This window comes from Salmo trutta, chromosome 5, assembly GCF_901001165.1.
Source record: "Salmo trutta chromosome 5, fSalTru1.1, whole genome shotgun sequence".
NCBI classification, from domain to species: Eukaryota; Metazoa; Chordata; class Actinopteri; order Salmoniformes; family Salmonidae; genus Salmo; species Salmo trutta.
In genome coordinates this window covers 26,805,468-26,821,227 of record NC_042961.1, presented here as the reverse complement: position 1 = coordinate 26,821,227, position 15,760 = coordinate 26,805,468, and the positions used below count along the sequence as shown (strand labels likewise).

Sequence of the window (15,760 nt, the reverse complement as noted above, 5' to 3'; positions counted from 1 at the left end):
AGTGAGCATTTCTCATTTGACAAGATAATCCATCCACCTGACAGGTGTGGCATATCAAGAAGCTAATTAAACAGAATGATCATTACACAGGTGCACCTTGTGCTGGGGACAATAAAAGACTACTCTAAAATGTGCAGTTTTGTTACACAACACAGGAATGTCCACCAAAGCTGCTGCCAGACAATTGAATGTTAATTTCTCTACCATCAACCACCTCCAACGTCATTTTAGACGTTGGGACCCCCACATCCGGCTTTTTAACCTGCAGGATCGTCTGAAACCAGCCACCCGGACAGCTGACGAAACTTTGTGTTTGCACTTTCCAAAGTATTTCTGCACAAACTGTCAGAAACCGTCTCAGGGAAGCTCATCTGCGTGCTCATCCTCCTCACCAGGGTCTTGTCCTGACTGCAGTTCGGCGTCGTAACCGACTTCAGTGGGCAAAGGCTTACCTTCGATGGCCACTGGAATACTGTGTTCTTCACAGATTAATCCCAGTTTCAACTGTAATGGGCAGATGGCAGACGGCATGTATGGCAGTGTGTGTGCGAGAGGTTTGCTGATGTCAACGTTGGGAACAGAGTGCCCCGTGGTGGCGGTGGGGTTATGGTATGGACAAGGAACACGTTTGCTTTTTATCGATAGCAATTTGAGTGCACTGACATACCGTGACTAGATCCTGAGGCCCATTGTCGTGCCATTCATCCGCTGCCATCGCCTCATGTTTCAGTATGATAATGCACAGCCCCATGTCACAAGGATCTGTACACAATTCCTGGAAGCTGAAAATGTCCCAGTTCTTCCATGGCCTGCGTACTCATCAGACATGTCATCCATTGAGCATGTTTGGGATTCTCTGGATCGACGTGTATGACAGTGTGTTCCAGCTCCCGACAATATCCAGCAACTTCGCACAGCCATTGAAAAGGAGTGGGACAACATTCCACAGGCCACAATCAACAGCCTGATCAATTCCATGAGAAAGGCATGTGTCACACTGCATGAGGCAAATGATGGTCACACCAGATACTGACTGGTTTTCGGATCCACACCCCTACCTTTTTTTAAGGTATCTGTGACCAACAGATGCATATCTTTATTCCCAGTCATGTGAAATCCACAAGTTAGGGCCTAATACGTTTATTTCAATTGACAGATTTCCTTGTATGAACTGTAACTCAGTAACACTTAAAAATTGTTGCATGTTGCCTTTATATTTTCGTCCAGTGTATATATACTACATTACATTCTATTCATAACATTTCTATAATCTGTTATTTAAGAATACATAATGGCACTGTCCAAGGGATCATGCTTGTTGGAAAAGACCCCATAGAATGCAAAATGTTCAACACAAGTTTGAATATTCACACACATTAACAATTTTACTGAGCTAACACAGTACATTAAGTACATATCATGCTGGTCTTGCTTGGATAGCCATGGCAGGTGAATGTGACTAAACTAATCTAACTATTGTTCACAAACTCTGAACAGATGCTCTGTAAGATCAGACTGAGTGCAGCATCAAATTGCCTGTTGATTTGCACACAGGTCTAACACGAGATACACTGATTTGGGATGGTCCATAGTACTAGTGAGGGTCTAGTGAGGCCTAAGGCTTCACAGCATAGCACAGTTTGGTGAAGTCCTTGGTGTTCCTTTGGCTGTCAATCAGTACCAGGGGGTTCCTCTGATGGTTCTCAATGATGTGGGAAACACTGGTGAAACGCTGAGGGAACACAGTAAGAAGTGTAAGGCCTCTAGGTTAGCAATCAGACCATCAATATTACATTCATATCAGAATATTGTTATAGAGCAAGATGAGACGCTGTCTACCTCCTCTCCTTTCTTCTCCCTTCCAAGAGTGTACTGCTGCGATGCTTGGATGTAGCGTACTGGGATGTTGTAGACTCTACTGTTATAATACACCACTAAAGTGTATGGCTGCTGTCTGTCTTGACCAGAGCTCTTCCTTATTAGAAATGCCCCATCCTGACACAGAGAAGACACACAATACAGTCAGCTGGAGCGTCGGTCTCTTTTTAATCCAATCCCCATTATTTTGTTTATGAAAAAAGTATATTTTAAGACAGGGGTTCCCAAACGTTTTCATTCAGGCCCTCTTCCAGCATTGGGGAACATTCCGCGCCCACCCTGCACGTGCATGCATACCATGTCTATTTCTATGGGCACAAGCACTGTTTATGACACAAACTGTTCACACCCTTCTTGTTGGCGGAGATTTTGCAGGTATAAGGCTTATTTCCTGCAATTGTACACATATTGTCATGGGGTGCAGAGAACATTTAGCAGTTTTAAAACTAATTTTGTTGCAATTCTATACATTTTGCCATGTTTAATGTTTATTAATCTACATCGATGGGGCCGCAGTGGAAAAGGTGAAAAGCTTCAAGTTCCTCGTTGTACACTCTTTGAAAAAAAGGTGCTATCTAGATCTTAAAATGGTTCTTCAGCTGTCCCCATAGGAGAACCCTTTGAAGAATCCTTGTTTGTTCTAGGTAGAACCCTTTTGGTTCCAAGTAGAACTGTTTTGGGTTCCATATAGAACCCTATCCACAAAGGGTTTTACCTGGAACCAAAAAGGGTTCTCCTATGGGGACAGCCGAAGAAACCTTTTGGAACCCTTTTATTTCACTGACAATCTGAAATGGTCCACCCACACAGTGTGGTGAAGAAGGAACAACAGTGCCTCTTCAACCTCAGGAGGCTGAAGAAATTCAGCTTGGCCCCTAAGACCCTCACAAATCTTTACAGATCCACCATTGAGAGCATCCTGTCGGGCTGTATCACCGCCTGGTATGGCAACTGCACCGTCCGCAACTGCAGGGCTCTCCAGAGGGTGGTGCGGTTTGCCCAATGCATCACCGGGGGCACACTGTCTGCCCTCCAGGACAATGTGTCACAGGAAGGGGTGTCACAGGAAGGAAGGCCAGGAAGATCATCAAGGACCTCAGCCACCCGACCCACGGCCTGTTCACCCCACTACCATCCAGAAGGCGAGGTCAGTACAGGTGCATCAAAGCTGGGACGAGAGACTGAAAAACAGCTTCAATCTCAAGGCCGTCAGACTGTTAAATAGTTACCACTAGCTGGTCTCTGCCCAGTACCCTTCCCTCCCGTTCTTCACAGTTGGGATGGTTTTCTTCAGCTTGCAAGCGTTCCCCTTTTTCCTCCAAACATAACGATGGTCATTATGGCCAAACAGTTATTTTTTGTTTCATCAGACCAGATTACATTTCTCCAAAAAGTACGATCTTTGTCCCCATGTGCAGTTGCAAACCGTAGTCTGGCATTTTTATGGCGGTTTAGGAGCAATGGCTTCTTCCTTGCTGCGAGGCCTTTCAGGTTATGTCGATATAGGACTCGTTTTACTGTGGATATAGATACTTTGTACCTGTTTCCTCCAGCATCTTCACAAGGTCCTTTGCTGTTGTTCTGGGATTGATTTGCACTTTTCACACCAAAGTACGTTTATCTCTAGGAAAAGAACGCGTCTCCTTCCTGAGCGGTATGACTGCTGCGTGGTCCCATGGTTTTTATACTTGCGTACTATTGTTTGTACAGATGAACGTGGTACTTCAGGCGTTTGGATATTGCTCCCAAGGATGAACCAGACTTGTGGAGGTCTACAATTTTTTTTCTGAGGTCTTGGCTGATTTCTTTTGATTTTCCCATGGTGTCAAGCAAAGAGGCACTGAGTTTGAAGGTAGGCCTTTAAATACATCCAAATGAATACCTCCAACTGACTCAAATTATGTCAATTAGACTATCAGAAGCTTCTAAAGCCATGACATAATTTTCTGGAATTTTCCAAGCTGTTTAAAGGCACAATCAACTTAGTGTATATAAACTTCTGACCCACTGGAATTGTGATACAGTGAATTATAAGTGAAATAATCTGTCTGTAAACAATTGTTGGAAAAATGACTTGTGTCATGCACAAAGTTGATGTCCTAACCGACTTGTCAAAACTATAGTTTGTTAACAAGACATTTGTGGAGTGGTTGAAAAACGAGTTTCAATGACTACAACCTAAGTGTATGTAAACTTTCGACTTCAACTGTACAATGTATAAATACAGTGCATTCAGTGCATTCAGACACCTTGACTTTTTCCACTTTATGTTACGTTATGGTAGAGTAGCTAGACAGAAACCACTCTTCAGTAAAATGCACATGACAGCCCGCTTGGACTCTCAAACCATGAGAAACAAGATTTTGTGGTCTGATAAAACCAAGATTGAACTCTTTGACCTGAATACCAAGCGTCACGTCTGGAGGAAACCTGGCACCATCCCTACAGTGAGGATTGGTGGTGGCAGCATCATGCTGTGGGGAAACTCCCCAAATACAGGTGTGCCAAACTTGTAGCGTCATACCCAAGAAGACTCAAGGCTGTAATCACTGCCAAAGGTGCTTCAACAAAGTACTGAGTAAAGGATCTGAATACTTATGTAAATGTAATATTTCAGTGTTTTATTTTTCATAAATTTGCAAAAATTCTAAAAACGTCTTTTTGATTTGTCATTATGGGGTATTGTGTAAATTGATGAGGATGTTTCATTTTTTTAAATCCATTTTAGAATTATTGATGTAACGTAAGTCAAGGGGTCTGAATAGTTTCCGAATGCACATATGTACTCTGGACTCTGACATTGTTCGTCCTACTATTTCTATATTTCTTAATTCCGTTATTTTACTTTTTAGATTTGTGTGTATTGTTAGATACTACTGCACTGTTGGAGCTGGGAACACAAGCATTTCGCTACACCCGCAATAACATCTGCTAAATATGTGTATGCGACCAATAACGTTTTATTTTATTTTGATATTTGAGTAACTAAAACACACAAAATCTAAAGGCTAAAAACATTAGGTGACATGGGCTCATTGATCTGGACATTTCTGACAAGTTATAAACAGCTCTCTAAGGTATGCATTGACTGACATGTCAAGAGAAAAACTACCCAGTTTTGAAATTGCATCTTGTGCATTCTACTATTACAACTTTCAAGAGTAAGTTGAACGCCGGGCCGAGTCCCAAAAAAGGGGTGGGGCCCTGTGCCACCCCTGCCGACCCGTCCCACAGTTTGGGAACCACTGTCTTAAGACAATGTAATAATAAGAGTATGTTAATTTGTCCGTAAACATGTGAGTGTGACTCGCCTTATTTGAGCGAACCAAAGTATCCTCAGCTGTCTTACGGTCACAGGTGCTGGCATACCAGGGTTTCTTCAAGACATCTGCACCCTAACAACAACAACAAAAATACAGCAACAAGAAAGTGGGTTTAAAGTCCATGTGGCTCTGAAAATACAGCCTTTACAGTCTCCACAAACTTAATAGTGTATTCATCCATGCATCGTGAACCAGTATTTTGAGCTATGTCATTGTATGTTACATAGTATATAAAATGGTGAAATTCAGGTCAGGTCTTTATCACCTCTTCAGCATCCGTTAACTTGTTTTCAGCTGTGGGTACAGTTCCTCTGTCAGGTTCTGAGAATTAGAGAACAGTGAAGGGAAAAATGTAAAAGTTAAATAATAATTGAATGTTGTATGGACACAGCAGGTCCATTTACATAATACATACATTGTTTGCTATGTTGTTTCCAGTGGAGGCTGCTGAGAGGAGGACGGCTCATAGTTACAGCTGGAATGGAGTCAATGGAACGGTATCAACCACATGGAAACCATATGTTTGATACCATTCCAGTGACTGCATTCCAGCCTTCCTCCTCTCAGCAGCCTCCACTGGTTGTTTCACTTTCAGTGTCAAAGTTATGGTCATCTTTGGTATTTGGTATTTTATTAGGATCCCCATTAGCTGTTGCAAAAGCAGCAGCTACTCTTCCTGGGGTCCACACAAAACATGAAACATAATACAGAATGACATAATACAGAACATCAATAGACAAGAACAGCTCAAAGACAGAATTACATCAATGTTTTGAAAAGGCACACGTAGCCTACATATCAATGCATACACACAAACTATCATGGTCAAATAGGGGAGAGTTGTTGTGCCGCGAGGTGTTGCTTTATCTGTTTTTTAAACCAGGTTTGCTGTTTGTTTGAGCAATATGAGATGGAAGGAAGTTCTCTGCAATTAGGGCTCTATATAATACTGTACACTTTCTTGAATTTGTTCTGGATTTGGTGACTGTGAAAAGACCCCTGGTGGAATGTCTGGTGGGATAAGTGTGTGTGTCAGAGCTGTGTGTAAGTTGACTATGCAAACAATTTGGGATTTTCAACACATTAATGTTTCTTATAAAAATATGAAGTGATGCAGTCAGTCTCTCCTCAACTCTTAGCCAAGAGAGACTGGCATGCATAGTATTTATATTAGCACTCTGATTACAATTAAGAGCAAAACGTTCCGCTCTGTTCTGGTGCTGCAGCACCCTTAGCACCCCTACTTCCCGCGGCTATGGACACAAGTCTCTCAGACCAGTACTTACTTTGAGAGGTAGACATCTGTGGCAGAGGAATCCTGCTGTAGAGAAAACAAGAATATACTGTAATTTGCCAGGACACTGCGGTTTGAATAAACATACGGTGCTGTGGTTACAAACAGCATTCCTTAATTCCAAGATAATTGATATTGGCCTTGTCCCTGGTCTGTTTGTGCTGTCTTGCAAACAGATCTGGGACCAGGCTGGAAAAGAGATATGTGCGTTCAAAATAGTGACTTCTTATGAGGTCATGATGTTTCTTACTTGGCACGTTTGTATTCAGCGGGCTGGGGTGTGGCCGTGGGTTTCTGGGTACTGTGCCTCATGGCCAGTGCTGGGCCTGTCGAAAAGCAGACATAGCAAACGTGTGTGTTACAGTACCCTACTATTATGCAAGTGGAAGACTGCATAAAAGATTTACAACTTTACAACTTGTAATGGATTTTGGTCAATTCATTACATCTTTGAACATCCAATGAAAACAAATGAAGCTTTGATCCAATTGAGCACCCTAATATTTTAGGAATAGTTACCTTCATTTTCCCTGGATGCAATATCTTGCCTCTGAAAATATACAAACATGATCATTCTACATCATTTCCCATAACATTTTGAATTCCAGTAGTTTTTTTTCTCCAAAGGATATTTTACATGTGTCCTACCGGCCTAAAAGGTGGCTTCAATGGCTTCCTAAAATAGAGAGGTTTATGTGAGTTAAGTTATAACTGGAACCAGACCTTTCCGGCACTCTTAATTGAACGAGCGGCCAGCAATTAACAGAAAATAAATTATATATGAATTTACACGACACCTACGTCTCTCTGGGCATTGGTTTGGGAAGCACAGGCAGGGCCTTCTCAGCAGACTTTGTACTGCCACCTAGAAGAACAGAGATGACATACAAAACGTGCACACATACACAGTACTCATAGTATCTGACACTGGGGAGTTCTCTTAAGTAACACAATGCTCTTTTAAGATATTTTCCGCTCTTTTCACTGTTTTAACTTCTATTCATTGTTCTGTACTGTATGTTGTGTCGCGTCTCATGTGTGTGTAACTATATGTAAGCTGCTTTCAGGGCTCACTTGATAATTCATCTCAACGTGAATTATCAGGTTAAATAAAAGATGAATGAATAAATAAATAATCATGGAAATAGCAGAGTAGTGTTGGCAACGGGAATGAGATGGTTCCGTTTTGCGTTAAATACAAACGTTGGCAATCCACTAGATGGCATGATAAGCCAAGTGAAGTAACTACCAATACAGTACTTCATTATGGTTTGAACGTTTAATCATTTGGGCTGATGGTAGTAATATGGATGAATTGCATACTTTCATCTGGATCGCAGACTTCATATTCATCATCTATGGGCTCCTGGATCTGGATGGCAATCACAATACATATAAACGTATATGATTCCCGTGTTGATAATATTCAATGTTTTCTTTACTTTTCTATTATTATCTCATCAAATAAAACTATTTGTGGTCAGGTACAAAGCCTAGATTCTCTTTGGTACAGTAACACTTACTGGGATGGGTGGACATGTCTTTAGGTGCATTCTACAGAGAGAAGATCAAATGTAAATGATTCATGTAAGTGTGACAATGAAACTGAAGGAAACAACCTCATGTTTAGCGAATAGTTTATCTTTAAATGGTTATCATGCGTAAAATCATTTTCCCGGTCTCTTGAATAAGTTGTAGTCGTTATTAGCACCTTGGGCTGGCTCTAGGGGGAAAACCCTGCGCAGGGACTTTGAGTGTGGAAGGTCTGTAAAAAAAAACATGTTAGAAAAAAACAGTCATTTTGGTATCTCATCCATCATTTTAAGTAATGAATATACACTGAGTTTACAAAACACTAAGAACACTGCTCTTTCCATGACATAGACGGATCAGGTGAATCCAGCTGAAAGCTATGATCCCTTATTGATGTCACTTGTTAAATCCACTTCAATCAGTGTAGATGAAGGGGAGGAGATCCAGTTTGTCAAGAACTGCAATGCTGCTGGGTTTGTCACGCTCAACAATTCCCCTGTGTATCAAGAATGGTCCACCACTCAAAGGACATCCAGCCATCATGACACAACCGTGGGAAGCATTGAAGTCAACATGGGCCAGCATTCCTGTGGAACGCTTTCGGACCTTGTAGAGTCCATGCCCCGTCAAATTGACGCTGTTATGAGGGCAAAAGGGGGGTGCAACTCAATATTACGATGTTGTTCCTAATGTTTGATATACTCAGTGTATCTTTAGATATTTCGCAGAGAGGAAATGTTGATCGCATTTGACCCTGTCTGAAAAGTGCTACGATCCCTGAACCAGAACTGACCTGCTCACTGGGGGAGGAGAGTTTTCCTTAAGATAAAAGAGAAAATGGGACACATCAAGGATAATCCTACAGTCATTGCATAGTCATTAACAATACTATTAATTGTAATGTATTGGTTATCAAACCCACCTCAATGTCAGGAACTTCATACACATCTAAAAAAAAGAAAAAAGACTAAGCCTCAAAGTTAGGAATACAGGAGAGCCGGGTTCTAACCCAGTCGTTCACATTAAGCACAATAAATGTATTAAACCCCCCAAAACAATGACATACAGTGGCAAGAAAAAGTATGTGAACCCTTTGGAATTACCCGGATTTCTGCACAAATTTGACGTAAAATTTGATCTGATCTTCTTCTAAGTCACCACAATAGACAAACATAGTGTGCATAAACTAATAATACCCAAATTATTGTATTTTTCTTGTCTATATTGAATACATCATTTAAACATTCACAGTGTAGGTTGGAAAAAGTATGTGAACCCCTTGGCTAATGACTTCTCCTAAAGCTAATTGGAGTCAGGAGTCAGCTAACCTTGAGTCCAATCAATGAGACGAGATTGGAGATGTTGGTTAGAGCTGCCCTGCACTATAAAAAACACTCACAACATTTTAGTTTGCTATTCACAAGAAGCATTGCCTGATGTGAACAATGCCTTGAAGAAAAGAGATCTCAAAAGTTCTAAGATTAAGAATTGTTGACTTGCATAATGCAGGAAATAGTTACAAAAGTATTTCTAAAAGCCTTGATGTTCATCAGTCCACGGTAAGACACATTGTCTATAAATGGAGAAAGTTCAGCACTGTTGCTACTCTCCCTAGGAGTGGCTGTCCTGCAAAGATGATTACAAGAACACAGTGCAGAATGCTCAATGAGGTTAAGAAGAATCCTAGAATGTCAGCGAAAGACTTACAGAAATCTCTGGGACATGCTAACATGTCTGTTGACGAGTCTATGATATGTAAAACACTAAACAAGAATGGTGTTAAAAAAAACTTTGCTGCACGTCTGAGGTTCGCAAAAGAGCACCTGGATGTTCCACAGCGCTACTGGCAAAATATACTCTGGATAGATTAAACTAAAGTTGAGTTGTTTGGAAGGAAGCAACACACCACACTGTGTGTGGAGAAACTATGTGTGGAGAAAAAAAGGCACAGCACAGCACACCAACATCAAAACCTCATTCCCACTGTATAGTATGGTTGAGGGAGCATCATGGTTTGGTGCTGCTTTGCTGCCTCAGGGACAGCTTGCTATTGTCGACAGAAAAATAAATACCCAAGTTTATCAAGACATTATTTAACATTTTTTTAACCCCTTTTTCTCTCCAATTTCATGGTATCCAATTGGTAGTTACAGTCTTGTCTCATCACTGCAACTCCCGTACGGACTCGGGATAGGCGAGGGTCAAGAGCCGTACGTCCTCCGAAACACAACCTAACCAAGCCGCACTGCTTCTTGAAACAATGCCCACTTAACCTGGAAGCCAGCCGCACCAATGTGTCGGAGGAAACACTGTACACCTGGCGACCGTGTCAGCGTGGACTGCCCTCAACTCACCACAAGAGTCACTAGTGCGCAATAGGACAAGGACATCCCTGCCGGCCAAACCCTCCCCTAACCCGGATGACGCTGGGCCAATTGTGTGCTGTCCCATGGGTCTCCCGGTCACTGCCGACTGCGACAGAGCCTGGACACGAACCCAGAATCTCTAGTGGCACAGCTTGCACTGCGATGTAGTGCCTTAGACCACTGCGCCACTCAGGAGGCCTTATCTAGACATTTTGCAAGGCTAAGGCTATCTATCCGCCAATTGAAGCTCAACAGAAATTGGGTGATGCAACAGGACAACAACAAAAAACACAGAAGTAGATCAACAACAGAATGGCTTCAACAGAAGAAAATACCCCTTCTGGAGTGGCCCAGTCAGAGTCCTGACCTCAACCTGATTGAGATTCTGTGGCATGACCTCAAAAGAGGCGTTCACACCAGACATCCCAAGAATATTGCTGAACTGATACAGTTTTGTAAAGAGGAATGGTCCAAAATTCCTCCTGACCATATTGCAGGTCTGAACCACAACTACAGAAAATGTTTGGTTGAGGTTATTGCTGCAAAAAGGAGGGTCAACCAGTTATTAAATCCAAGGGTTCACATACTTTTCCCACCCTGCACTGTCAATGGTTAAACAGTGTTTTCAATAAAGTGACTTAGATGAAGATCAGAAATCCAGGTAATTCCAAAGGATCACATACTTTTTCTTGCAACTGTATATTCAGTGCTCCTGCTGAGATGCAGTTACATACCTGGGCTATTTGAGCGCTCTGGCACAGTCTTAGACATTGAAGGACTGCTCTTTACTGGTTTGCCTCTTCCGTGCATTGGACGGTCTGAAGGAAGTTTACATTTGTATTGTATGTTGACATTGGGGTGTCTTGGTAAGGTTTGTCTGACAGTGATTGGCAACAGATGAACATGTGTAGTGGGTTTCATGACACCTGTATTTTGAAGACAATATAATTGACGCACATAGTGCACTTGGTCTTATTTCCAGTGTCAGATTTTTATTTGATTTTATTTTATTTCACCTTTATTTAACCAGGTAGGCTAGTTGAGAACAAGTTCTCATTTTCAACTGCTACCTGACCAAGAATAAAGCAAAGCAGTGCGTCACAAACAACAACACAGAGTTACACATGGAATAAACAAACATACAGTCAATAAAACAATAGAAAAAGTCTATATACAGTGTGTGCAAATGAGGTAAGATAAGGAAGGTAAGGCAATAAATAGGCCATAGTGGTGAAATAATTACAATATGGTAATTAAACACTGGAGTGAAAGATGTGCAGAAGATGAATGTGCAAGTAGAGATACTGAGGTGCAAAGGAGTAAAATAGATCAAATAAATAACAGTATGGGGATGAGGTAGTTGGATGGGCTATTTACAGATGGGCTATGTAGAGGTGCAGTGATCTGTGAGCTGCTCTGACAGCTGGTGCTTAAAGTTAGAGAGGGAGATATGAGTGTCCAACTTCAGTGATTTTTGCACTTCGTTCCAGTCATTGGCAGCAGAGAACTGGAAGGAAAGGTGGCCAAATGAGGATTTGGCTTTGGGGGTAACTAGTGAGATATACCTGCTGGAGCGCGTGCTACGGGTGGGTGCTGCTATGGTGACCAGTGAGCTGAGATAAGGGGCATTACCTAGGAAAGACTTATAGATGACCTGGAGCCAGTGGGTTTAGCGGCGAATATGAAGAGAGGGCCAGCCAACGAGAGCGTACAGGTCGCAGTGGTGGGTAGTATTTGGGGCTTTGGTGACAAAACAGATGGCACTGTGATAGACTGCATCCGATTTGCTGAGTAGTGTTGGAGGCTATTTTGTAAATGACATCGCCGAAGTCAAGGATCGGTAGGATAGTCATTTTTACGACGGTATGTTTGGCAGCATGAGTGAAGGATTCTTTGTTGAGAAATAGGAAGCCGATTCTAGATTTAATTTTAGTTTGGAGATGCTTAATGTGAGTCTGGAAGGAGAGTTTACAGTCTAAACAGACACCTAAGTATTTGTAGTTGTCCACATATTCTAAGTCAGAACCGTCCAGAGGTGGATCAGAGAATCACCAGCAGCAAGAGCGACATCCTTGATGTATACAGAGAAGAGAGTCGGCCCGAGAATTGAACCCTGTGGCACCCCCATAGAGACTGCCAGAGGTCCGGACAACAGACCCTACAATTTGACACACTGAACTCTATCTGAGAAGTAGTTGGTGAACCAGGCGAGACAGTCATTTGAGAAACCAAATTGAGTCTGCCGATAAGAATGTGATGATTGACAGAGTCGAAAGCCTTGGCCAGGTCGATAAATACAGCTGCACAGTATTGTCTTTTATCGATGGCAGTTATGATATCGTTTTGGACCTTGAGCGTGGCTGAGGTGCACCCATGACCAGCTCGGAAACTAGATTGCATAGTGAAGAAGGTATGGTGGGATTCGAAATGGTTGGTGATCTGTTTGTTAACTTGGCTTTCGAAGACCTTAGAAAGGCAGGGTATGATAAATATTGGTCTGTAGCAGTTTGGGTCTAGAGTGTCTCCCCTTTGAATAAGGGGATGACCGCGGCAGCTTTCCAATCTTTGGGGATCTCAGACAATATGAAAGAGAGCTTGAACAAGCTAGTAATAGGGGTTGCAACAATTTCGGTGGATAATTTTAGAAAGAGAGGGTCCAGATTGTCTAGCCCGGCTGATTTGTAGGGGTCCAGATTTTGCAGCTCTTTCAGAACATCAGCTATCTGGATTTGGGTGAAGGAGAAATGGGGGAGGCTTGGGCAAGTTGCTGTGGGGTTGCAGGTCTGTTGACCGGGGTAGGGGTAGCCAGGTGGAAAGCAGGGCCAGCCGTAGAAAAATGCTTATTGAAATTCTCGATTATCGTGGATTTATCGGTGGTGACAGTGTTTCCATGCCTCAGTGCAGTGGGCAGCTGGGAGGAGGTGCTCTTATTCTCCATGGACTTTACAGTGTCCAGAACTTTTTGGAGTTTGTGCTACAGGATGCAAATTTCTGTTTGAAAAAGCTAGCCTTTGCTTTCCTAACTGCCTGTATATATTGGTTCCTAACTTCCCTGAAAAGTTGCATATCGCGGGGGCTATTCGATGCTAATGCAGTACACCACAGGATGTTTTTGTGTTGGTCAAGGGCAGTCTGGTTTGGAGTGAACAATGGGCTATATCTGGTCCTGGTTCTACATTTTTTGAATGGGGCATGCCTATTTAAGATGGTGAGGAAAGCACTTTTAAACAATAACCAGGCATCCTCTACTGACGGAATGAGGTCAATATCCTTCCAGGATACCCGGGCCAGGTCGATTAGAAAGGCCTACTCGTTGAAGTGTTTTAGGGAGCGTTTGATAGTGATGAGGGGTGGTCGTTTCACTGCAGACAGATTAAGGACGCAGGCAATGAGGCAGTGATCGCTGAGATCCTGGTTGAAGACAGCAGAGGTGTGTTTGGAGGGCAGGTTGGATAGGATGATATCTATGAGGGTGCCCGTGTTAATGGATTTGGGGTTGTACCTGGTAGGTTCATTGATAATTTGTGTGAGATTGAGGGCATCAAGCTTAGATTGTAGGATAGCCTGGGTGTTAAGAATGTCCCAGTTTAGGTCACCTAACAGCATGAGCTCTGAATTCACATATGGTGTCCAGGGGGCGAAAAGTGGTCTATAGCAAGTGGCAACGGCGAGAGACTTGTTTCTGGAAAGCTCAAATTGTTTGGGCACAGACCTGGATAGTAAGACAAAACTCTGCAATAGATTGCAACTCCGCCCCCTTTGGCAGTTCTATCTTGGCGGAAAATGTTATAGTTAGGAATGGACATTTCAGGGTTTTGGTGGTCTTCCTAAGCCAGGATTCAGACACGGCTAGGACATCTGGGTTGACAGAGTGTGCTAAAGCAGTGAATAAAACAAACTTAGGGAGGAGGCTTCTGATGTTAACATGCATGAAACCAAGGCTTTTACGGTTACAGAAGTCAACAAATGAGAGTGCCTGGGGAATGGGAGTGGAGCTAGGCACTGCAGGGCCTGGATTAACCATACATCACCAGAGGAACAGAGGAGGAATAGGATAAGGGTATGGCTAAAGGCTGTAAGAACTGGTCATTTTGTACATTCGGAATAGAGAGTAAAAGGAGCAGGTTTCTGGGCGCGGTAGAATAGATTTAAAGCATAATGTACAGACAAAGGTATGGTAGGATGTGATTACAGTGAAGGTAAACCTATGCATTGAGTGACGATGAGAGAGATATTGTCTCTAGAAACATAATTTAAACCAGATGAGGTCACCGCATGTGTGGGAGGTGGAACTAAAGGGATTCATTTATTGGAATAACTTACTAGCAGGAGGTTCATCTGTGGGGTCTATATAGTTGTCTTCATCGTCACTTTTTGGGATGACGTAGTCTTCCTAAAGAGAGCAGATCATACAATGTGTCAAGAAAAATATGAGGCAAAGAATCTGTCAATATGCTGTCATAAATGTATGAAGATAACTTATTGTCATGACAACAGAAACCAACAAGAATAATTCTTCTTTTGCCTAACAACTACACAGTACTTCATTGTCGTCCTGCTGGTTAGGTTTGGGGGGAAATGATGGTGATGGTCTGGTGGGTTTTGGTAGGCAGATGGGCTTCCTGGGTGGGTGGTTTGGCCTGTCACGGCAGCTGTCTGAAAAAAAAGAAGCAAAATCAGAAACAGGACATCAGTATTTGCCTAACGCAACAACACACTGTCTTTGTGTTTGTCACAGTGCACTGACTAGTGGCTTTCATCAGCACAAAGATCTATGAGTGGTGTCTCAACAAGCCAAGTGTGAGTGAGTATGTGCGTGCGTGCATGCCCGCATGGATGCGCATGCATGTGTGTGGCAGAGTGGAAGAGTTCTCACCTACGTAGTCCCCCCTGGGGAAGCAGGCAGATGAGGTGGAGGTGAAGACGCTCTGACTGGGAGGAGGCTCATAGCTATCATCCTGCTCCCCTTGAGGTTCCTCATAAGTGTCACTATCCTGCAACATCATAATATTGTTAAGACGCTCAGCCCCACAGCTTTGTGGGATGGAAAGCTTCTGACAGAAGTCAAATGACTGTGGAAAACAATGTCAGTTGCAAGATTCTTTTAGAAACGTTATAATATTGTAGTGTTTTAGAATCAGTAAAGCATGTGGATCGAACTCACAAACTCATTTTCAGACCACTGTTCACCATCCAAGTCATCACCTGTATAGAGAAGTATCAAATAAGGGCCCCGCATGATGCAAAGTCATTGGAAATTACAATATTGTGAAGACATGCATGATAGCTTCCGAATCATATTCTGAACATATTGGCCGAAAATACTGCTGGCCAATCTCACTATTATATACAGTACTTCAAGGGCT

At 42.6% G+C, this 15,760-nt stretch overlaps 1 protein-coding gene across 5 annotated transcripts in view; it reads right to left on the bottom strand.

Annotated features, from left to right (window-relative positions):
- Positions 1 to 1,193: 1,193 nt before the first annotated feature.
- blnk (B cell linker) overlaps positions 1,194 to 15,760 on the bottom strand; it is a 28,257-nt gene continuing 13,690 nt past the window's right edge. For 3 of the 5 annotated variants that reach the window (XM_029753137.1, XM_029753136.1, XM_029753135.1), the window contains exons 4-22: positions 15,559 to 15,599; positions 15,271 to 15,388; positions 14,938 to 15,050; positions 14,718 to 14,787; positions 11,129 to 11,212; positions 8,951 to 8,976; positions 8,822 to 8,847; positions 8,207 to 8,260; positions 8,019 to 8,049; positions 7,819 to 7,867; positions 7,297 to 7,360; positions 7,144 to 7,171; positions 7,015 to 7,045; positions 6,746 to 6,821; positions 6,488 to 6,522; positions 5,467 to 5,522; positions 5,190 to 5,273; positions 1,840 to 1,995; positions 1,194 to 1,732 (exon numbers count right to left, since the gene is read on the bottom strand). In XM_029753137.1, coding sequence (XP_029608997.1) covers positions 1,616 to 1,732; positions 1,840 to 1,995; positions 5,190 to 5,273; positions 5,467 to 5,522; positions 6,488 to 6,522; positions 6,746 to 6,821; positions 7,015 to 7,045; positions 7,144 to 7,171; positions 7,297 to 7,360; positions 7,819 to 7,867; positions 8,019 to 8,049; positions 8,207 to 8,260; positions 8,822 to 8,847; positions 8,951 to 8,976; positions 11,129 to 11,212; positions 14,718 to 14,787; positions 14,938 to 15,050; positions 15,271 to 15,388; positions 15,559 to 15,599 — 1,259 coding nt within the window. In that variant the 3' untranslated portion in view covers positions 1,194 to 1,615. The remainder of the gene's footprint in view (positions 1,733 to 1,839; positions 1,996 to 5,189; positions 5,274 to 5,466; positions 5,523 to 6,487; positions 6,523 to 6,745; positions 6,822 to 7,014; positions 7,046 to 7,143; positions 7,172 to 7,296; positions 7,361 to 7,818; positions 7,868 to 8,018; positions 8,050 to 8,206; positions 8,261 to 8,821; positions 8,848 to 8,950; positions 8,977 to 11,128; positions 11,213 to 14,717; positions 14,788 to 14,937; positions 15,051 to 15,270; positions 15,389 to 15,558; positions 15,600 to 15,760) is intronic. The other 2 variants (XM_029753134.1, XM_029753138.1) reach the window with 1 other exon arrangement.